This window comes from Engystomops pustulosus, chromosome 7 (assembly GCF_040894005.1).
Source record: "Engystomops pustulosus chromosome 7, aEngPut4.maternal, whole genome shotgun sequence".
Classification (NCBI taxonomy): domain Eukaryota; kingdom Metazoa; phylum Chordata; class Amphibia; order Anura; family Leptodactylidae; genus Engystomops; species Engystomops pustulosus.
In genome coordinates this window covers 166080661-166103540 of record NC_092417.1, presented here as the reverse complement: position 1 = coordinate 166103540, position 22880 = coordinate 166080661, and the positions used below count along the sequence as shown (strand labels likewise).

Below are 22880 nucleotides of genomic sequence, written 5' to 3'. Positions count from 1 at the left end.
CTGAGAGAACTATCGATATCAGACCCTTGGATCCTCCCAGAGAGTCACGATCTCCTCTCCCAGGGCCCAGTATTCCACCCGCAGATTGCGAACCTCCATCTGACGGCCTGGAATTTGAGAGGCGCATCTTGAGGGAAAAAGGTCTCTCGGACAAGGTAATTACAACACTGCAGAGGAGTAGAAAGGTAGTTACCTCAAAAATCTATTTCAGGGTCTGGAGAGTATTCTCAGATTTTTGTTCTCCAGATAAAATAGACTTAGCTCATCCAAATATAGCTAAGATATTAGATTTCCTGCAAGCAGGATTAGATAAGGGCCTAAAACCTGCCACCCTTAAAGTTCAGATTTCTGCCCTTAGCTCCCTGTTTGAGTCCCCTTTAGCCTCTCATCCCTGGATATCTCGGTTCATAAAAGCGGCATCTCGTATGACCCCATTTAGGAGATGTACGGTGCCCCCCTGGGACCTCACTTTAGTATTAAATTATTTGATAAAGGACCCCTTTGAGCCCCTGGAGTCCTGTTCACTAAAATGGTTGACCATTAAGGTCGTATTTTTGGTAGCAATCACTTCAGCCCGTAGGGTTGGAGAGATATCATCTCTATCCTGTAGAGCACCTTTTCTCAAGATCTTGGATGACAGGGTAGTCCTGATGACAGACCCGGCTTTTTTACCAAAGGTAGTCTCTAGATTCCATAGATCCCAGGAGATCAGGCTCCCATCCTTCTGTAGCAACCCTTCTACAGATAGGGAAAGGGAGTTTAACAAATTAGATGTTAAAAGGGCCATTGAGCTTTATTTGGATAGGACTAGAGATTGGAGAAAATCTGATAGTCTTTTTGTTCTTTTTGGTGGCAAGAATAGGGGGCAGAAGGCCTCAGCAGTAGTTATAGCCAGATGGATCAGGCAAGCTATTAGCTCCGCTTATGTAGCAGCCGGTCAGCCGATACCGGAAGGTCTAAAAGCCCATTCCACTAGAGCAGTCTCTTCATCTTGGGCAGAATTTAGAGAGGTGTCAGTTAATCAGATTTGTCAGGCTGCCACCTGGTCTTCTCCACACACTTTCTACAGGCACTATAGGCTAGATGTAGCAGGTGCACAGGAACTTTCCTTTGGGCGAAGAGTTCTTTCTTCGGTTATCCCTCCCTAAGGATTTCATCTATGTTATTCTCTCTGGTTGGGTGCTGTCGTGGTGAGAGGGGGAAACCGGTAATTACTCACCGGTAATTGTGTTTCCTTGAACCACGACAGCACCCTGGTTATTCCCTCCCTTGTAATTTCTTTGCACACTTGGGTGTTAACGTTTGGTGTGTGTCACAGAGGTGTGAGATTCTCTCATTGAAAGTGATACCGAATGATACGGTGGTCAGAATTAATCAAGAACATTAAGTCCCATACAGTCTCTGTAATCCACTGAAGGAGATGGGGCGTACCGCACAATTTGAAGTCTGGGTTTCCTGTCCCTGGAGGCGGATCCCTCTCTCTGGTTGGGTGCTGTCGTGGTTCAAGGAAACACAATTACCGGTGAGTAATTACCGGTTTTTGTGGTATGTGCCACCAGTTTGCTCTGCCCTCCACAATTGTCCCATTTCATGTTTCAGTTTATTGGGGTGGTGATTGTTTTCATCAGGTCCCCCTTTTTTAACCCTTTAACCCTATAAAGTCTGGTTATTTGCTTTATCCCTCTAAACTGTACTCGCAAGTGCAGCTCATGAATAGCAGATGTAGCAGAGGTGAGTTTCCAAATGTGTTTTCAAACAAAGTATCGACGCCAGGTCACTGACGATACACCCGTAACGGTTCGGCTCTGCTACATCTTTGGTTTTATGGTATCTATAGTTGCATCTGAATGCAGAAGTCCTGCCAGCAGGTAGGACAGAGTGCACGTAAGGTTGTCATATCGAGAGACCGAGGGTTGTTAAGGCGACATCACTTTTTATTCCCAGGATTTTCCCGAGTACCCCACAATCTTGCAGCGTCTCGACCTGAAGGTGTGTGGAGCCCCCTAGCTGTCAGCTGTGCCATGTGTCATACTTGTGTCTATGTGCCATGTGTTGTATGCCCCTTGATAAAGCCGCTTGCATGCTCTACGCAGTTACTGCTTATAAATAAGGCATATGATTTATTGTTATTTTATTTGCATTTTGATTACCTAAATTTTTTTTAGTTTTTTTTGTTCTACCGATCTTCTTCTACACCTTGAAATTCAGCTTCTAGCATAGCCCAGAGCTGCACTCACAGTTCTGCTCCGTGCTATGTTTATTGGAAGGATTATAAGGTTAGAAGACATTCTGCTTTTTTTTTTTTTTTTTTCAGTTCTGGAAACGGCGCCCCTCTTGTGAGATGGGATTTTGGCTTGTATTGCAGCTCGGCTTTGTTAAAAACTCTAGACTTGGGCTTGTTAAACAAAATCCTGTTCTAACTTAAATGTGTCGCTGCAGGTGGAGCATGTGTCCTGCCCTTTCATTCAATAGTATTGGAGTGTCAGAAATGAATGCACAGCACTTGGTTATCTCTGGTACTATCATAACCATGTAAGTAAGAGTGCCAGAGATACCCCAGCGCTGTGTTCAGCATATCGGAACGCTCCCTACTTTTGAATGTAGCTGCAGGACATATGGTCATCCTTCTACTCCACCCATTAGTGAGTACGGACCCCCATTCTCTGGAGTGCTTGGGGGTCTTTTCTCACAATCTTTGGGGTCCCAGTAGTCAGACACTCAACAATCACAATCCTGTGGATAGGGGAGAACTTGCAAGCTTGGTACAACCCATTTAAACTTTAAAGGAGTCCCGTAAATAATTGAGGACATTGAACTGACTCTTGTCATTATTGATCATGGTCCCAGCAGTCAGATGGTTTGTCTCTAAACTTTAACTTTGGGACAACCCCTTTAAGTAGAGATGAGCTGCAATACAGGACAATTCCTGTGTAAAAAAAGTAAAGCCCTTTTAAGCATCTTTTTACGGATGGTGATGGTGCTGCTGCTAGTCTTGAGCTGTGTCTGTCCTCCGTTCTGTGGTCTCCCCGTTCCCTCGGTCATGATTCCAGTCTCATGTATTAGCATCTGCTCAGGACTATTGGATATCATGGAGACGCTACTTCTCATAATGGTGGAGAATAGACTGAATGCTAATGACTCGTTTCTGATTATTCAGGAGGATAAAGCGAACAGACCTCAGACGGTGTCCTCACAGAAACTGTCTCCAAAATGGTGCTTCCTGGATTGTGAGTATATCCTAGAGCTGAATGTCACCAAGACTCAGGATCAGTACAGGATAAGTAATGTCATGTATGTACACCGTGACTGCACCAGCAGCAGAATAGTGAGTGCAGCTCTGGAGTATAATACAGGATGTAACTCAGGATCAGTACAGGATAAGTAATGTCATGTATGTACACCGTGACTGCACCAGCAGCAGAATAGTGAGTGCAGCTCTGGAGTATAATACAGGATATAACTCAGGATCAGTACAGGATAAGTAATGTCATGTATGTACACCGTGACTGCACCAGCAGAATAGTGAGTGCAGCTCTGGGGTATAATACAGGATGTAACTCAGGATCAGTACAGGATAAGTAATGTCATGTATGTACACCGTGACTGCACCAGCAGAATAGTGAGTGCAGCTCTGGGGTATAATACAGGATGTAACTCAGGATCAGTACAGGATAAGTAATGTCATGTATGTACACAGTGACTGCACCAGCAGCAGAATAGTGAGTGCAGCTCTGGGGTATAATACAGGATGTAACTCAGGATCAGTACAGGATAAGTAATGTCATGTATGTACACAGTGACTGCACCAGCAGCAGAATAGTGAGTGCAGCTCTGGAGTATAATACAGGATGTAACTCAGGATCAGTACAGGATAAGTAATGCCATGTATGTACACAGTGACTGCACCAGCAGCAGAGTAGTGAGTGCAGCTCTGGGGTATAATACAGGATGTAACTCAGGATCAGTACAGGATAAGTAATGTCATGTATGTACACAGTGACTGCACCAGCAGCAGAATAGTGAGTGCAGCTCTGGAGTATAATACAGGATGTAACTCAGGATCAGTACAGGATAAGTAATGTCATGTATGTACACAGTGACTGCACCAGCAGCAGAATAGTGAGTGCAGCTCTGGGGTATAATACAGGATGTAACTCAGGATCAGTACAGGGTGAGTAATGTCATGTATGTACACAGTGACTGCACCAGCAGCAGAGTAGTGAGTGCAGCTCTGGGGTATAATACAGGATATAACTCAGGATCAGTACAGGATAAGTAATGTCATGTATGTACACAGTGACTGCACCAGCAGCAGAATAGTGAGTGCAGCTCTGGGGTATAATACAGGATGTAACTTAGGATCAGTACAGGATAAGTAATGTCATGTATGTACACAGTGACTGCACCAGCAGCAGAATAGTGAGTGCAGCACTGGGGTATAATACAGGATGTAACTCAGGATCAGTACAGGATAAGTAATGTCATGTATGTACACAGTGACTGCACCAGCAGCAGAATAGTGAGTGCAGCTCTGGGGTATAATACAGGATGTAACTTAGGATCAGTACAGGATAAGTAATGTCATGTATGTGCACAGTGACTACACCAGCAGCAGAATAGTGAGTGCAGCTCTGGGGTATAATACAGGATGTAACTCAGGATCAGTACAGGAAAAGTAATGTCATGTATGTACACAGTGACTGCACCAGCAGCAGAATAGTGAATACAGCTCTGGAGTATAATACAGGATGTAACTCAGGATCAGTACAGGAAAAGTAATGTCATGTATGTACACAGTGACTGCACCAGCAGCAGAGTAGTGAATACTCGTACTTGTATTTTCATGCTATCATGCCCTGGTTTATTACCTGGCAGTAATCCTGTGTGTTATTTCCTCCACCAGCCACCACTGCTGATCGCTTCTATAGGATTGATCGCGCTCAGGTAACTTGGAGATGATGTTTATTTTCATGGCGTTTACACTTGGTAAAGGCGTAGGTTACAGAACATATTCTTAAACCTATTTTCTTTTCTTTTACTTTTATTTTTATTTTATTTGTCATAAAAACTCAATGTGGATTGCAATATATCTTATGTGACAGGAAGCAATTTTGGGGGTGGGTGGAGGTTGTCCTCCTCTTTAATGTCTGTGTATCTTTGTAGGAGCACTTGAACTATGTGCTGGAAATTTGTCAGGACGAGTTGTACGTCCTAGACCCGGAGCTGATCATCACGCAATCGGTGGGGACATCTCCAGCAATGCCTGACTCCAAGGAACGCTCCTCCAGCCCAAATAGCCAACATTTCCAGTTTCCACTACAACCCTCATCCTCTCCACCACGCTCCCCTTCAGTGTCTGACGGTCAGGAGGGATCCGCTTGCCGAGGCAGGACGTGTAGTAATAGCTCTGACACCAAAATGGATGTGTCCTCTGGGTATAGGTATGTCCTAGATCACTTTGTTGGGATGACTTTGACTAAGGGACTAAGGCTGCTTGGTCTGACTACACAAATTGCTTGTAGTCTGTTGCCTTGGAGATGCACAAGTATATAAAACAATAGTCACATTCAAAACAGGGCTGTCTGCAAAATTAGAAACAAATTGATAAGATTATACATATTCACTAAAGCAGCGATGAACCTAAACTCCCTGCTGCCTGGGGCGGAGCTATAGTATGGCCCCGCCCCCTTGCTCTGCCCCATCCAGTAGTTATATATTGGGTTATCTTTTAGTAAAAAGTTCTCCAGTGTCTCTGCAGGGTCTCACACCGATGCGGACATCGGATGCAATAAAACATTATTTTTAGGTGTCAGGTGCTGCTTTGTAGCAGGTGACTGCGCTCCTAATGCTGCCCCCCCCCCCCCAAATCTTGCTGCAGGTGCTGCTGTCTGAGACAAAAGGCTCAACTCGCCTCATGGCTGGTGCACCCCTACACTAAGGCCGTGTCACACCAAGGAATTTTTACTATAATCTTCAGCAGAAATCCTGAACTGAAAACGTTATCGCTCACAGAATTTTTTTTTTTATTTTTGTAACTTTTAATAGCTTTTTGCTGTGTAGAGCAGCACAATGACTAAGTGCACATAACCTTCACAAGGCCAGACTATGCTGCATTTTACAAGTGCCATATGTACATCTCTGAGGTCTATGGCCGAACCAGAAGGCAGCAAATCCTACAGGTAGTAAAAAAACATAAAAGTCAATAATAAACTGGATTGCATTCGGTCTATGGGGTGGGTTGGAAAACCGGTTCTTCATATATGTGTCTTACCAGTCTAGAACTGGGGCAAATAATAAGGTCAGTGCCTACTACATTCTCGCTATAGGGGTGTAATGGGACCATGAGGAAATCCCCTCAGCCCTCATTATAGCGGTGCAGATCTTCCCGATTTATCCATACAAGATGCTTTCCACAGTTTCTTTACATCTATTCATCCCTCTTTCCTTTATTATGAATTTGCTTTTCACACGGAAATCTACTTTTCACACTTTTGCGATGGGAGGGGCAGTAGTGAGTCACAGCAGTTAGTTCTCCCTGAGGCATCAGACAGAGTCGAGGGGCAGTAGTGGGTCACAGCGGCTAGTTCTCACTGCAGCATCAGACAGAGGGGAGGGGCAGTAGTGAGTCAAAGCAGCCAGTTCTCACTGAGGCATCAGACGTAGAAACTATGAAGAGGGGAGGGGCATTAGTGAGTCACAGTGGCTAGTTCTCACTGCAGCATCAGACAGAGGGGAGGGGCAGCAGTGAGTCACAGCTGCTAGTTCTCACTGCAGCATCAGACATAGAAACTCTATGGAGAAGGGAGGGGCAGTGGTGAGTCACAGCAGCAAGTTCTCATTGCTGCGTCAGACATAGATACTCTATGGAGAGAGCATGGGCCGTGGTGAGTCACAGCAGCTAGTTCTCACTGCGGCATCAGACATAGATACTCCATGGAGAAGGGAGGGGCAGCAGGGAGTCCGAGCAGCTAGTTCTTACTGTGGCATCAGATATAGAACTCTATGGAGAGGGGAGGGGCAGCGGTGAGTCACAGCAGCTGGTTCTCACTGTGGCATCAGACATAGAACTCTATGGAGAGGGGAGGGGCAGCGGTGAGTCACAGCAGCTATGTTTCACTATCCAGCACAGACTACAAATTGATGCAGATTACAGAGAGAGCAGCTGCTAGAAAATGAATATTTTCCTGGTACATTGCACTTTACTGTAACACGCATGGGACGACGCATGGATTTTTCTGTAATTTCTAAGGAAATGATCTTTAAATCTCGGTAATACACACTGACCACTTTACCCCGAAATCCCTCCAATGACATTTATTCTGGTTGTGTCTTTCCTAATCCTGGCCTTAAGGATTGTGGCATGTAAATAACCCAGAGGGATTTACAAGTGGGAAGTCTCTCTATGTACGGACATGCACAGCGCACATCTGGTATCAATAGAAATGTATAAACTAAACAAAGCGTCCATGGGATCCATTACACCAGGCGGCCATAAACCTCTCCGGGTGACTGCAGAGCGTCTCTCCAGGAGGCTGCTCCTATATAATGTGGCTTTCTTAGTCATCGGGATGGACTTGATTTTACAGGGGAGGTACCGTTGTTTGTGCGCAGCTCCGTTACGTAAATACACGCCGCTGATTATTGAGATCTCAGGAGTGCGTCAGCAGCATGAGCAAGCGGGATCCCGCAGGGACGGTCCGTCTTCATCTGTCATCACCATGCTACCTCCGTACAAATTATGTCCAGATGATGTAATAAATATTCTCTCCGCTATGTGTGGATGACTGCTCCCACAAATTATACTGGTTATGCAGCCATTTTAGGGGAAAGACAGACAAATTTATGATTTTGTAGGATCGGCATAGGTGAGACTTAAGCAAAGTAACCCAAGACTCGCCTGCAAAGCGGATTTTACATTAAGATGTATGTAGACTTTATAACTTTCACTTTGCAAGAAAACGTATTTATCCTCCTCATGAACTCACGACCTTTTAAATTGTTAAGAAAGGGTTGATATTTGGGGTCCACATCCACCACCCCTAGCAGGAGCAGCAAACCTTCTACAGACGTCTTCTCCACTCCACCGACAGCACATTGATTTTAATTAAAGTTGTGCAATTCTTTGTGTGTGTGAAGGTAGAGGGACTGTGTGTGTGTGGGTGTGAAGGTAGAGGGACTGTGTGGGTGTGAAGGTAGAGGGACTGTGTGGGTGTGAAGGTAGAGGGACTGTGTGGGTGTGAAGGTAGAGGGACTGTGTGGGTGTGAAGGTAGAGGGACTGTGTGGGTGTGAAGGTAGAGGGACTGTGTGGGTGTGAAGGTAGAGGGACTGTGTGGGTGTGAAGGTAGAGGGACTGTGTGGGTGTGAAGGTAGAGGGACTGTGTGGGTGTGAAGGTAGAGGGACTGTGTGGGTGTGAAGGTAGAGGGACTGTGTGGGTGTGAAGGTAGAGGGACTGTGTGGGTGTGAAGGTAGAGGGACTGTGTGGGTGTGAAGGTAGAGGGACTGTGTGGGTGTGAAGGTAGAGGGACTGTGTGGGTGTGAAGGTAGAGGGACTGTGTGGGTGTGAAGGTAGAGGGACTGTGTGGGTGTGAAGGTAGAGGGACTGTGTGGGTGTGAAGGTAGAGGGACTGTGTGGGTGTGAAGGTAGAGGGACTGTGTGGGTGTGAAGGTAGAGGGACTGTGTGGGTGTGAAGGTAGAGGGACTGTGTGGGTGTGAAGGTAGAGGGACTGTGTGGGTGTGAAGGTAGGGGGACTGTGTGGCTGTGAAGGTAGGGGGACTGTGCGTGTGTGGCTGTGAAGGTAGGGGGACTGTGCGGGTGTGGCTGTGAAGGTAGGGGGACTGTGCGTGTGTGGCTGTGAAGGTAGGGGGACTGTGCGGGTGTGGCTGTGAAGGTAGGGGGACTGTGCGTGTGTGGCTGTGAAGGTAGGGGGACTGTGCGTGTGTGGCTGTGAAGGTAGGGGGACTGTGCGTGTGTGGCTGTGAAGGTAGGGGGACTGTGCGTGTGTGGCTGTGAAGGTAGGGGGACTGTGCGTGTGTGGCTGTGAAGGTAGGGGGACTGTGCGTGTGTGGCTGTGAAGGTAGGGGGACTGTGCGTGTGTGGCTGTGAAGGTAGGGGGACTGTGCGTGTGTGGCTGTGAAGGTAGGGGGACTGTGCGTGTGTGGCTGTGAAGGTAGGGGGACTGTGCGTGTGTGGCTGTGAAGGTAGGGGGACTGTGCGTGTGTGGCTGTGAAGGTAGGGGGACTGTGCGTGTGTGGCTGTGAAGGTAGGGGGACTGTGCGTGTGTGGCTGTGAAGGTAGGGGGACTGTGCGTGTGTGGCTGTGAAGGTAGGGGGACTGTGCGTGTGTGGCTGTGAAGGTAGGGGGACTGTGCGTGTGTGGCTGTGAAGGTAGGGGGACTGTGCGTGTGTGGCTGTGAAGGTAGGGGGACTGTGCGTGTGCGGCTGTGAAGGTAGGGGGACTGTGCGTGTGCGGCTGTGAAGGTAGGGGGACTGTGCGTGTGCGGCTGTGAAGGTAGGGGGACTGTGCGTGTGCGGCTGTGAAGGTAGGGGGACTGTGCGTGTGCGGCTGTGAAGGTAGGGGGACTGTGCGTGTGCGGCTGTGAAGGTAGGGGGACTGTGCGTGTGCGGCTGTGAAGGTAGGGGGACTGTGCGTGTGCGGCTGTGAAGGTAGGGGGACTGTGCGTGTGCGGCTGTGAAGGTAGGGGGACTGTGCGTGTGCGGCTGTGAAGGTAGGGGGACTGTGCGTGTGCGGCTGTGAAGGTAGGGGGACTGTGCGTGTGCGGCTGTGAAGGTAGGGGGACTGTGCGTGTGCGGCTGTGAAGGTAGGGGGACTGTGCGTGTGCGGCTGTGAAGGTAGGGGGACTGTGCGTGTGCGGCTGTGAAGGTAGGGGGACTGTGCGTGTGCGGCTGTGAAGGTAGGGGGACTGTGCGTGTGCGGCTGTGAAGGTAGGGGGACTGTGCGTGTGCGGCTGTGAAGGTAGGGGGACTGTGCGTGTGCGGCTGTGAAGGTAGGGGGACTGTGCGTGTGCGGCTGTGAAGGTAGGGGGACTGTGCGTGTGCGGCTGTGAAGGTAGGGGGACTGTGCGTGTGCGGCTGTGAAGGTAGGGGGACTGTGCGTGTGCGGCTGTGAAGGTAGGGGGACTGTGCGTGTGCGGCTGTGAAGGTAGGGGGACTGTGCGTGTGCGGCTGTGAAGGTAGGGGGACTGTGCGTGTGCGGCTGTGAAGGTAGGGGGACTGTGCGTGTGCGGCTGTGAAGGTAGGGGGACTGTGCGTGTGCGGCTGTGAAGGTAGGGGGACTGTGCGTGTGCGGCTGTGAAGGTAGGGGGACTGTGCGTGTGCGGCTGTGAAGGTAGGGGGACTGTGCGTGTGCGGCTGTGAAGGTAGGGGGACTGTGCGTGTGCGGCTGTGAAGGTAGGGGGACTGTGCGTGTGCGGCTGTGAAGGTAGGGGGACTGTGCGTGTGCGGCTGTGAAGGTAGGGGGACTGTGCGTGTGCGGCTGTGAAGGTAGGGGGACTGTGCGTGTGCGGCTGTGAAGGTAGGGGGACTGTGCGTGTGCGGCTGTGAAGGTAGGGGGACTGTGCGTGTGCGGCTGTGAAGGTAGGGGGACTGTGCGTGTGCGGCTGTGAAGGTAGGGGGACTGTGCGTGTGCGGCTGTGAAGGTAGGGGGACTGTGCGTGTGCGGCTGTGAAGGTAGGGGGACTGTGCGTGTGCGGCTGTGAAGGTAGGGGGACTGTGCGTGTGCGGCTGTGAAGGTAGGGGGACTGTGCGTGTGCGGCTGTGAAGGTAGGGGGACTGTGCGTGTGCGGCTGTGAAGGTAGGGGGACTGTGCGTGTGCGGCTGTGAAGGTAGGGGGACTGTGCGTGTGCGGCTGTGAAGGTAGGGGGACTGCGCGTGTGCGGCTGTGAAGGTAGGGGGACTGCGCGTGTGCGGCTGTGAAGGTAGGGGGACTGCGCGTGTGCGGCTGTGAAGGTAGGGGGACTGCGCGTGTGCGGCTGTGAAGGTAGGGGGACTGCGCGTGTGCGGCTGTGAAGGTAGGGGGACTGCGCGTGTGCGGCTGTGAAGGTAGGGGGACTGCGCGTGTGCGGCTGTGAAGGTAGTGGGGCTATTGTAAAGAAGTCTGTCCACTAGGGAGTTTTTTATTGGTTTCCCTTATTTTTTTTCTTATGATGTCCAAATCTAGGGTGCGTTTTTATAATACTAAATCTATGGCACTTTACGCACTATGCCGATTAATGTTTCACCAATTCTCATATTTTTCTTTATTTGTTCCTAAATTCAGTACCAAGTCTATTCTGATCTTAATGTTCTATATGTAACATACAATTTCTTTTCTCCCAAGGAACGGCAATAACCTCTCGGATTATAACCCAGGTGAGCCTTTACCTTCACATCCACTTGTATCATGTGTTACACTGACATTTGGACGCCAGTATTCTGCAATCATTTAGGTTTTTTTTTTGTTTTCTCATTTTAATACACAACTTTTTTTTTTAATAGATGAAACTTTATTGGAAGCTGCAAAAAATGATGATCTGGAGAAGGTATATGGATGATTTTAAGATTTCCTTTAGTGTAAAGGTGGCTTAGTGGTTAGCATTACAGCCTTGCAGCGCTGGGGTCCTGAGTTCAAGTCCCAGGGTCAACATCTGCAAAGAGTTTTTGTATGTTTTCTCCGTGTTTGCGTGGGTTTCCTCCGGTTTCCTCCCACACTCCAAAACATAATGTTAGGTTGTTTAGATTGTGAGCGCCATTGGGACAGGGACCAATTGGGCAAAATCTGTGTAGCGCAGCGTAATCTGTAGGCGCTATATAAAAAATAAAGTGGAGTTGGAGGATTGGGCATGTGTGGGCAGGACCCTGGCGGATAATGGGGGATAGGCACGGAATAACTTGTGGGTTTAGTTAAGGGATCTCCTAATCGCCTCTCCCTATTCTGACTTTGTTCTTAGTTCAGAGCAGCTCATCGTGCCGGGGGTAACCTGGCGCAGAGGGACTTCCGGGGCTGCACGCTGTTACATCACGCTATTAACGGCGGTAGTAAAGAGATTGTCAAATATATCATAGAGAATGGTGAGTATCTGGATAATTCCATAAAATTTTAGCTTTTTATTTAAAAAAAACTGCCTCCTGTATGTTTCCATATGTCACTACCGCGACTATTATCCCTATTCTCTGTACAATGCATCAGAAGAGTCGGACGATCCTTTGTTATTCCTCCTGGAAATTTCAGAATACATTTACAGTGGGTGTGTTACTTTGTCAAATGGGCGGTGTCAGATGCTGATTGGTCACAATGTACATTAGTCCAATAGTAACACCCATGCGTTTCCCGGAGGAATAACGGAGTCAAAACATAGTTCAAGGAGAATTTTTATTTCAAGAGAATACAATTATTAACACTGAGTATATAGAAGAGATCCTATTGATAGTCCCTGTATACTAGTGTACAAGTCATCAGATTTGGATTGGTAGACAGCCCCCTACAGGTGAATAATCATATAGTTTATATTTAAAGGGATTTTCCATTTAACACATTTAAGTGACTGATCGCTGGGAAACCTAATAAAGCCTGGGACTTCTGGGATTGACTCACAATGGAGGTCCTATAGCAAGTAGTGGGGGTTAGGGTGAGCTTGTTTTGCACACCATGGATTTTTATGGCAGTCCCAGACTGTATACGGACTTGCATCGCACCCCCTGTTCTATTGATTATGGGGCTCCCAGCCTGGATAGGGGATAAAGGTGTTTCATTGGATAATCCCTTTAACGCTTACTATTCCAGACAACATCCCTTTATTATTCAGCGCCTTGAATCCTGTCCGTCATATGCGCCGTACAGATGAAACCTCGTTTTGTAAATCCCTATCCTACTAATCGCGGACATGGCCGATACCCATAAACCATCCCGCCTGCTCTTCTACACTGTCACGAGTCCTCAGCTGTGATGCTACATATGATAACCGTCCTATTTGTTCCGCACTGTAGTATTACTCAGACCTTCTCCAGTCGTCTCCTGCCATAACATATGATTTTTCTTCTTCTTCTTTTTCTCCCCCCTCCTCCCCTTTGTCAAGCTCCATCTGAGATCCTGGATGTTGCCGAGCTGAAGAAGTAAGTTTCACAAGTGAACGGCTGCCAAGCTTCATTATGTGGCCGGGGCGCTGAGTCACGAGCCTTAAAGAGGCATTAATGTCAAAAATGACTCAGAAGAGGAATGTTACTTAGAAAAATGCAATAATTGCCTCCAGGAATAAAAAAAAAAGAGTGGATTAAGCTCCTGATACTGTATTCACTTGTAGAAGGGTAATGGGCACTCGCTGCATGTAGATACATCTATAACCAGCAGAAGATATTACATCGAATCTAAGGAGCCTTATCATTGGCTGTCAGCAAAATGCCTCTTCTGTGGTCAGCTATTCCCTTTGACTTTCCCATATACGTGCATGCCCTGATCATCCAAGTCTGCATGTGTAGTATATGGGGAGCATAGGATTTCTAATGGCCCTGGTAACCAGTCTGTCTCCAGTCTGTTTAATTATGGACAGAGAAGGGGCCAAAGACGCTTGGCACTAGCCACATTAAAGGGGCAGTCTCACAAGTATGCATTGTTACCTATTAACAGATAGTGTCTGATTGCTGGGACCACCACCAGCCATGAAAATGGGGGCAGAACTGTCCTTTTTTTGAATACACTAGAGGTTGCACATATTTCTTGCTCCATTGCTATGCCCCCTCCCAATCACGAGATTGTAGGTTCTGTGCCCCCCCATTTTCAACCCTTGCACACTCCCACTCCGGCCAATCTCTTTGAATCAGGACCTTCTAGGGAAACCCCAGTGATCATACTTTTACCATCGATCCTGTAAAGATGAATGTCTCCTACAGGTCCTTTTAAGGATTAAGTAAACACAGCACAAAATCACTTCTGACCTACCCCATGTGATTGCCACCGGTCCGCCAATTAATTTGGCATTAGTCTTTTAAAAATCCGTCCACCCGTTCAAAAGATATAACCCCTGGAAGTTACTATCTGGGCCAGGGGGTGTGTCTCTGAAAACAAAAGGTCACCGCCCCTTTTCTTGTGTGCACTAATTCATATGTAAACTTCCACAAGTCTTATCTTGTGAACGGGTGGACGTATTTAAAAAAAAAAAAAACACCGAATTGTTCAGAGGAAAAGCGACAATCATATGGAAGATGTCCTCTAGGATTTTATACTTGGTGACAGGTCCCCTTTAAGACTAAAGCATAAAGAGTCCATATGGCGAAAATGTATCGCCCTTCCTCGATAGCCGGTAACAGAGAACAATAGATCGAATTGAACTTCTCTGTAAACTTTAGCACAGCCTTCAGGTTTACCATCCTTTTTACGTGGCAATGAATCACTTGTTTCAGCCTCAGAGAAGCCTTGCCCGGCCTCCTCCTCCTGATGTTACTGAACCTTTAGTAAACTTATATTACACTTGGTTAATATTTGAAGGAACTGAAAGCAAATATAGAAACTTTTTTATCTCTGGCAAGACATTTTAAGCATGTCTGAGGTCGGCGTATTAGTCACTCAGAAGCACACTGTACATTTCAGACTTCCCCTTTAAGAATCTGCTTCAATAATACATCTACAATATATCCTCAGGGGGATCTTCTTGAAGTTTTTGACTTGACTCAAGGTTTTTTTTTTTCCCTTCTTGTCTTTCAGCGGGGAGACGGGTCTGCACCTTGCGGCCTCACTACGTCAGCGCACCATCTGTCATTACATCGTGGAGGCCGGGGCATCACTCATGAAGACAGATTTGCAGGTAGTGGTTAGACTTTACAGGTGTGGCGTAACTGTGGAATTTTTGGGAGGTAGAAAACTTAAGACGAAAACGATGGCCAAAGTTTAGTACGGTGGCTCAGTGGTTAGCACTACAGCTTTGCAGGTTCAAGTCCCAGGGTCAACATCTGCAAAGAGTTTGTATGTTCTCTCAGTGTTTGCGTGGGTTTCCTCTGGGTCCTCCGGTTTCCTCCCACACTCCGAAACATACTGGTAGGTTGATTAGATTGTGAGCCCCATTGAGGACAGGGGCCGATTTGGTCGCCGCGTAATCTGTGTGTGCTATATAAATAAAAGAGTTATTATTTATTATGACGATGAGGACCTAGGGAATGGTCATCAATATTATATTGGTAGGGGTCCGATTCTGACTGCCCCCACTGTTCTCTGGTGCTGGAACTATATATGATCTAATACACGTACAGCTCTGTCTAACCTATAGTGGGCATGCTGGAGTACTGCAGCTCCAGTCTACTAAAGTAAATGGTAAAATATAATTGAACCCCTACAATAAGGAGAATTGGAGTCTGTTCCTGTGTCAGGCCGGAGTTGCCCTAGACAGACTGGACGTATGTGGATAGATCAGGTTTAGTTATATGAAACGTTCCAGATACTACGGTGACAAACTTACAGGTGTTACTCCAGTGCAACTCCGTTGCACATCCCATACGGGCTCCTGGCCATAATGGGTTAAGCTTTACCCCTCTGCCTCCCATGCCCCCCACTAGAAATGTGACAGCTGCATATACAGAGGGCGATTGGTAGGAATGCCAGGGGTGTAAAGCAGGCGAGGAGGGGGCACAAGAGAGCCAGAATTGTTCGCAGAGGGGTTAAGACAGAAGCAGAGGAATTCCAGACAGCTGCCGGCAGCTCCCCTCCTCCCCCAAATTGCCCCCTCCCCTTCCCTCAAATTGCCCCCCTCCCCTGCAGGTTTTAATGTGCATTCCTTACACAGGCTGGTACTGAGACCAGGACCCTAATGATGGGTCAGTGAGAATGTTTTTAATATCCCCTGGCACCGTCTATTAGCCACAGATAAACCCTGTGCCAACACATTGTTAGACTAAAGGTAAAGCTGAGTTCTGGCTCCTTGTCATCCCTCTTTTTTATGCTATGTGCAATTGTCATTGTAAGATCATCTCCTTTTCAAGAATTAAGAGTGGGGTATACATAAAAACCCCTAAATCGGCAGCTCAAAAAACAAAATTTAACAGGATACTTTAGCGAATTTGCACAAAAAGACTTGTGCGGATCAGTTTCTTAGCAGGGTTTATACAAAAATCTAAATTTGTTTAGAATTGCGTCCACCACTAGAGGGAGCTCTAGAGCTTGATGTGTCTCTATTATATCCTTTTTATATATACTGGAATGGTATGCACAGAAATTTGGCTTATTGGGAAAATTCTCCATAATATCTGATTATGGTAACACTGGTGGTCACTGTCATCGCCAATGCCCCATCCAACTTGGCTCCAAGGTCCAATGTGCAGCATAGACCTTGTCATCTTCTCCAGTCTTTACAGGCACATCCTATATTCTGCACCTCGACTATCCCTCCCCTTCCCCAAACTCTCGTCTTCTCTTCCCGTTAATAGAGTGACTCATATTCTCTGCGTAATGGAGGATGAGTGTGAGCAAGACGAAGAGCAGCCATCCAGGATTAATAGGGAGAGCACCTTAAGACGTCTTGGCACAGCAGCGTGACGCTAAACAGTACTTGACCCTCTTGTCACCTTTGTGAAGTTTTTAGCTATTCAGTGTCCTCGCTCCGTGGTGTCGAAATACTTTACACAATAATATTTGGGAATTGCATGAACATAAATTACTCATTATTGCTGGAACTTCTCCATATTAGTGAAACGAAAGTGCAGCAGAGCCAACCGGGGACTGTAGACTTGAAGCAATAGTCCAGGCAAAACTTGTACAGAGAGGGAGATAAATCAGAATTTACCACCAGTATTCCAACTGGAATGGTGCGGTAGGTCCCCTTTAAGGGACATCGACCACCAGGATGAAGGACTTGTATGTTAATGAGCCTGAGGGGCTCCAGGCTCCATAGGTATTTATGGTGGCTGGAGCCACCCAGGCTCATTTGCATACAGTCTTTCATCCTAGTGGTAGATGCTCTTTAAGCTTTGCACCAAAGGTGTGAGTGTGGCCTATGTATTGATGTAGGATGCCAAAATTTTGACTAAACTGAGTCCACCAACTCGAAATGTGAAGTAGGTTTTCCATTCATTTTGAAAAACCCTGTGGGGAGGTGGCAAAAGGAGAAGTACTTGACATGCTCCGCCTCCTGGCTCCTTCATCGCTCCATCCTAGAGCACCCGCTCCCGACCGAAAGATGTGGGGGTCACAGGACCGGCTTCACCCAAAGAGAAACGTCATTAAACAACTTCATCTACGTTGCAATCACATGGTCTGAGGAGACCACTCAGTGGTGCCAAAAATCCAAAGTGACAAAGCAGGGTAAGTACACTTTTGTTTTGTTTTTATTTGGCCACCCGTTCCCCATCAGTATAAATCTAGCGCTATGATAGATGGGGTCCTCACGTCTAAAGCTTGAGGTTGGCCCCATCGGTTCATGACTGGGTACACCATATCATCCCATTGTGAGCACCACTGGGGTTCTGGGGGGATATATGTGGATGATATATTATTGGAAAAAACTGATTCACAAACGTATTAATAACTATGTATGTATTTCAGGGAGACACCCCCAAAAATCGTGCGGAGAAGGCAAAGGACTTGGAGCTTGCTGCATACCTGGAGAACAGACAGCACTATCAGATGATCCAGAGGGAAGACCAGGAAACGGCCGTGTAACAAGAACCGTGTCTTTAACATTAAAAAAAATCCCAAACTTCCTTTGGGGGTAGAACTCTCCCTCTATAGTACAAGAAGCCTTACTGTACACCTCTTCGATGGCCCACCACCTGGGGCCAGCTGGAACCACTAGCTTCTTATTGACTCGTTCTATCCGAACATGTCAGTGTTTCTTATAGGACCGCTCTCCGAGGAAGCGGTCAAGTTGTGGACAACCTACATAACAATGGCTCTATGACTTATCCAAGTTCTCCACCCATTCTTGATATGCTTCCATGTTAGAAACTTCCTCTAGCGACCTTCTCACTGTGCTTAGCTCCCAAACATAGATGTATTTTTGTACTTACCCGTGTCCGGTTCTTTAGGGTCCGTAGTTCATGGCCTCATAGTAATTTCTAGAGATGTAAGACTCTCCTTGGTTTTTTTTTCTCCGATCCCGTTGGGCACGTGGCTGCCCTGATCTTGCACATATGGCCTCCGCAACTGGAGCTAGTTTACATGCGTTTTCGATGTTCACCTATCAATTGATGGCTCTGGTTTTTTTGTGCTGTAAAGATGTATCTTTTTTTTTTGTTTGTTTGTTTTTTTATTCCTCACTAGTTGTGTGCCGTGTAGCTACAGGGACCTGTAGAAGTGTATGTACATATATATCTATATATAATAGGACAGAGAAATCTGCCTTCTCCAAAGTCTCTACGTGGAGATGCTATCTTATTTATGGATCTAGTAGAAGTAGACTTGTGAATATGAGCAGGATTAGGAATTTTTTGGGGTCTTTTTTTTTTTTTTTGTACATAAATTGTGTGACTCGTTCATGTCCAGGGTGTTATTCAAGTGTTTACACTGGATCATAACGTCATTGTGGTATAGCCATTTCTAGGTGTTAATCCTAAGCTACCAGTCTAGTTTTATTGACCTTGTTTCATTTCATCCATTTTGCTCATGGCAGCCATTTTGTAAGCCGTTCATGTTGGGCGGTCATTGTCCTGAAGATTTCCCAATGCTCACATATGTTCGGCCTGGATTACTTGATCAAGAAGACCCCTCTGTAGTAGAGTTTTAAAGACTAAGACCATCACAAAATGGCCACCTTCAATACATGAAGACTCATCTATACTAAGCTTTCTAGAGACTACGACCATCGCAAAATGGCCGCCTTCAATACATGAAGATCCATCTTTAGTAGAGGTTCTAGAGACTACGACTATTGCAAAATGGCCGCCTTCAATACATGAAGACCCATCTATAGTAGAGTTTGTAGAGACTAAGACCGTCACAAAATGGCCGCCTTCAATACATTCACCATGATGAGGCTGGCACAGCAGCCATGTTGTGTAAATCCGACACATTCAGCGTGATTTTTAGTGGTTTTTATTTAACTTATTGCCTTTTTTTTTTTTTTTCTTATCAGTGTTTTTAATTTGTCATTTTGTACTAAGATTAGAGCGAAGCCTACGACCAAGGAATGACACACGGAAGGTCATGACAGGATCCGGGGTCAATTTTATTGACTTTTTTTAATCTACACAAACACTGTTGCTCGACAATCAAAGATTAAGAGTCAGGGCGTAGGCGAAGTGTCTTTTGCCCCAGATAAACAGTTTCACGTATGGATCTACATCCAATCCGGAATTGCGTTTTGGTTTTTTTTTAGGTTTTTTTCTATGTTTTTGGGGAATTTTTTTTGTAATTCAGCCTCCGTCCTCAGCACTTTACTGTCAGATGGGATTGGTATGACTTTGCAGATCCCCAGTGAACTCGAAGCAATACGTCTGCGACTCGCAGAACTAAGTGCATTGAAACCTGAATGTTTAATGTCTAATGAGCAGGAAAGCGGGCGCTGATCAGGTGATCGCCGGGTACGGCCCACCACCCCCACCATTTCTGCGTTCCCACCGGTGGTTTGCGTGTTTTCATTGTTTTTTGTGTATTTGTGTGAGGACACTACACCCCCCCCCCCCCCCATCCTGTAGAAAAGTGAGCAACATCTATTTTGGGGCGTTAAGTAGGAAACCCAGAACAAAATAAAAATCGTGTTGCCCTTAGCTGCCTTCTGATTGGTGGCGATTGGCCACATCTGCCATTTTGTTTTGATGTCTATTATCGTGGCCAAAATGTAGGCCTCATGTGGAAAAACTCAAGCAGTTGCTAAGGAAAGACTTGCCCATAGCAACCAATGAATAGGACACTTTCATTTAACCAGCGCAGGAGCGATTTAAACGATGGGATGTAATTGGTTGATACGGGCAACTGCTTTTATTAATTTGGACCCAAAATGGTGGTCAATGTGTTAAACATTAAAATAGGCCGTGAAGCCTGTGAGTAAATATGAAAGAAAATTGTCATTTTTCATGACTAGACAGAGATAATATATAATGTAATGTATTCTGAAGGGAAAATGTGTCACTTTTATTACATATCATATTTCAGGGTTAGCGCCCCTCCCACAGGTCATGGTATATGAGAGAACCTGGTGCTTATGCCAAACTGGAGGAGCCATTTTGTGGGGAGTTGTGAGTATATTATTCTGAGGTAAAAGAGAGGCAAAATGGCAGCGGCTTCTCAGGTGATCGGCGTAGAAGTTGTACAATATGGAGACCTCTCCATTTACTAGTTTGGCCTCCATGATTTAGATAAATATACAGCGTGTTACACATTAGTGATGATCACTAAAAATATTTAATCAAAATGGCCGCCATGCAGCCGCCTTGTAGTACCAGTTACCAGCCTTCTCAGTTTTCTGAAAGCTGATAGGCTGTAAATCAACACAACCCTAGCCATGGGTCATCACTAGATGACAAGTCTCCATATTTTGGACTGCAGAAATGGGCAAAACCCTTAATTAGAGGGTCTTTTCGGTATTTTATATTCACTTTCAAAATGCCCAAGAGATGTTAAACGTTCCAGATGATATATTGACCTGTGGTCTTGTCAGTGTTATGTGACCCACATAATGGGGCCTCCACCATGTTGGGCAACTGGACCACTTTAAAGGGAGCCAGTGAGCAGGTTTAGAGATTCTTACATAACCAGTATGTCCTTATGCTTATAAGGGGGTTTAGAGTCCCAAAAATGGCTACCTCAGTGGGCTGCACCAGGGAAGAGGCCGGTGGTTCCAGGGGGGACACATGTTGCATCACCTTTACGAACTGAGATTTAAAGACTTGGTTCCCTAAACCCCAAACAGCATAAGAACTTATTTGTAGTTTAATAGGCCTTAACCTGCTGACAGGTTCCTTTTACATCCAGATGTCGGGTAGACTTGAAGCACACAGTGACTTGCTGATTTTTTCTGTATTGTGATGTTTTTAACCTTTTTACTGTTACAGCAATTTTCTGTTTTTCTCAGGGTGCTGGATGGGGGAGAGAATTAAACTCACTACCCCACCCCTCCCCCTTCTCTGTCCTCACCACCATGTGTGTGCAAATACTGGGTTTCTGTATCAGAACATGAGTGTGACCTCTGTTTATATAGCAGTTGTGTTAGTGATTGTCTCACTCTCGTCACCCTTACACTCGCGTTGTGTTCGCCTTTGCTCTCGTTCCGGGGAGCCGGCATAACACGCGTCACAACTGTGTATTGATTTCTTGCCATTGAAATAAAATATTTACATATTAACATCATGGACTGTTGTGGTTTTTGTTTTTCTGCATTTACTTTTTGGTCGTTTTGAGTTAGTTTTAGGGGTTCAGCAATACATACAGGGTGTGAAACTGATTTTTCACCAAGGGCCACCAAAAGGCTGATGTCTCCAAAGGGCTTTATTATTGCACCAACACTACCTCCAGCAGGGTCCTTCTCGTTATTGAATCCCACCCACTTTAGTCGGGTGATTCGCCTTATAACATTCTAGGGTCTCACAGTGGAAAAAGGCCATATTGCAAATTTTGCCAAACCAACATAGATATAGAAATAACAATAGATCTAGATGCCGGCCACGAGAAGACCAGGAGCTTGTGTCCATCCCAACTGGGCAGGAAAGGTCCAACATGATCAGGCTTTGCTCATGAGACACTGGGGACCTACAGGCCTTCAATCTACAAAAATACAGAGCACCTGCATCATAGTGATCTCTGCCAAACCCACCAATTTTGGACAGACAGCCTGACCGTCTAATGTGGAGGGAGACCTTCTAAATCATCTTTAATCGCAGATGTCAGGCGAGAAGAAGAACTGGGCAGTTCCATGTATGTGAGTGAAGCCTTCACTTGGGCTGCCCATTGGGCTTCCTCCTAGAGATGGTTGACCAGATATATAATGTATGCTGGTCAGGACACTGCTGACAGGCATCAGATGAATGGAATGTGTTATTCAAATAAGTTCTTGTGGGACCTAGGTATATTTTGGCTTGTGGTTGGGGTTCTTTTGGAAAATGGAATGAGATGACTGTGGAGTGATAAAATCCATGTTTCTTTGACTGTTGAGAAGCAACCAAGAACAGACTAACAGTTCCTCAACTGGCTAAGAAAACAAAATTTCACAAAAATTCCTTGGCTGTGTGACTTCATTGACTGTATCGGCCAGTATCACAATCCTCACTTGACCGTCTTTTGGAGGAAGTTCATCAAGCTTGTTGGAGACCATCCCAGATTTCCTTGCTCTCTCTCTCTCCTTAATTGCACAATGTTTTGTAGAAGAATCTGAATATGATCATGGTCAAGCTGATGTCCATGGTCCACCTCATGTCTCCATTTCTGTCTTTAATGAGGGTATCCATTATCCTTACTCGATATCTGGTCTATAGTAACGTTCTGACCACGTTCTACAAACATCTGAGCTTTGTATCGAATAATTCCAGGCTTGAGAATCGCACATTCATGGATGTGTTTGGCACTGGTGGCCAATAAATTCCTATCCGCAGAGTCATTGAATCAAACTCAACATTTCTAGGAATAAAATGCCCTTCTTCAGGTCTCAAGTACTTGTATACATGGCAAGGTGGTGGGGATTTAAAAGATCTGCACCAATACACAGAAAATTTGCCTGAAGAAGGGACTTGTAGTTGACTTGGGTGGTGGTTCCTAAATTCTCAATTGTAAATATACACCAAAATGTTTGTAAAAACTCATGTATAACTGTATCTAATTTGCATAATATGCAACTTTTCCATTTGGAACTGACATAATGAGATGCCATATTGCACACGCATGTGGCCCTCCATCCCTCAGAGAAGCATGAGCCGTCTCTTCCATCCCTGGAGTGACAGTGAGCGGCTTTGGTTGAACAGTGGACTTCTAAACC

At 46.2% G+C, this 22880-nt stretch overlaps 1 protein-coding gene across 5 annotated transcripts in view; it reads left to right on the top strand.

The window, feature by feature from the left end:
• DGKZ (diacylglycerol kinase zeta) overlaps nt 1-21262 on the top strand; it is a 146308-nt gene extending 125046 nt beyond the window's left edge. For 4 of the 5 annotated variants that reach the window (XM_072118807.1, XM_072118810.1, XM_072118808.1 and 1 more), the window contains 10 exons: nt 1945-1989; nt 3158-3227; nt 4904-4944; nt 5164-5441; nt 11339-11370; nt 11497-11540; nt 11949-12069; nt 13074-13110; nt 14696-14795; nt 17522-21262. In XM_072118807.1, coding sequence (XP_071974908.1) covers nt 1945-1989; nt 3158-3227; nt 4904-4944; nt 5164-5441; nt 11339-11370; nt 11497-11540; nt 11949-12069; nt 13074-13110; nt 14696-14795; nt 17522-17638 — 885 coding nt within the window. In that variant the 3' untranslated portion in view covers nt 17639-21262. The remainder of the gene's footprint in view (nt 1-1944; nt 1990-3157; nt 3228-4903; nt 4945-5163; nt 5442-11338; nt 11371-11496; nt 11541-11948; nt 12070-13073; nt 13111-14695; nt 14796-17521) is intronic. The other variant, XM_072118806.1, reaches the window with a different exon arrangement.
• The last annotated feature ends 1618 nt before the right edge of the window (nt 21263-22880 follow it).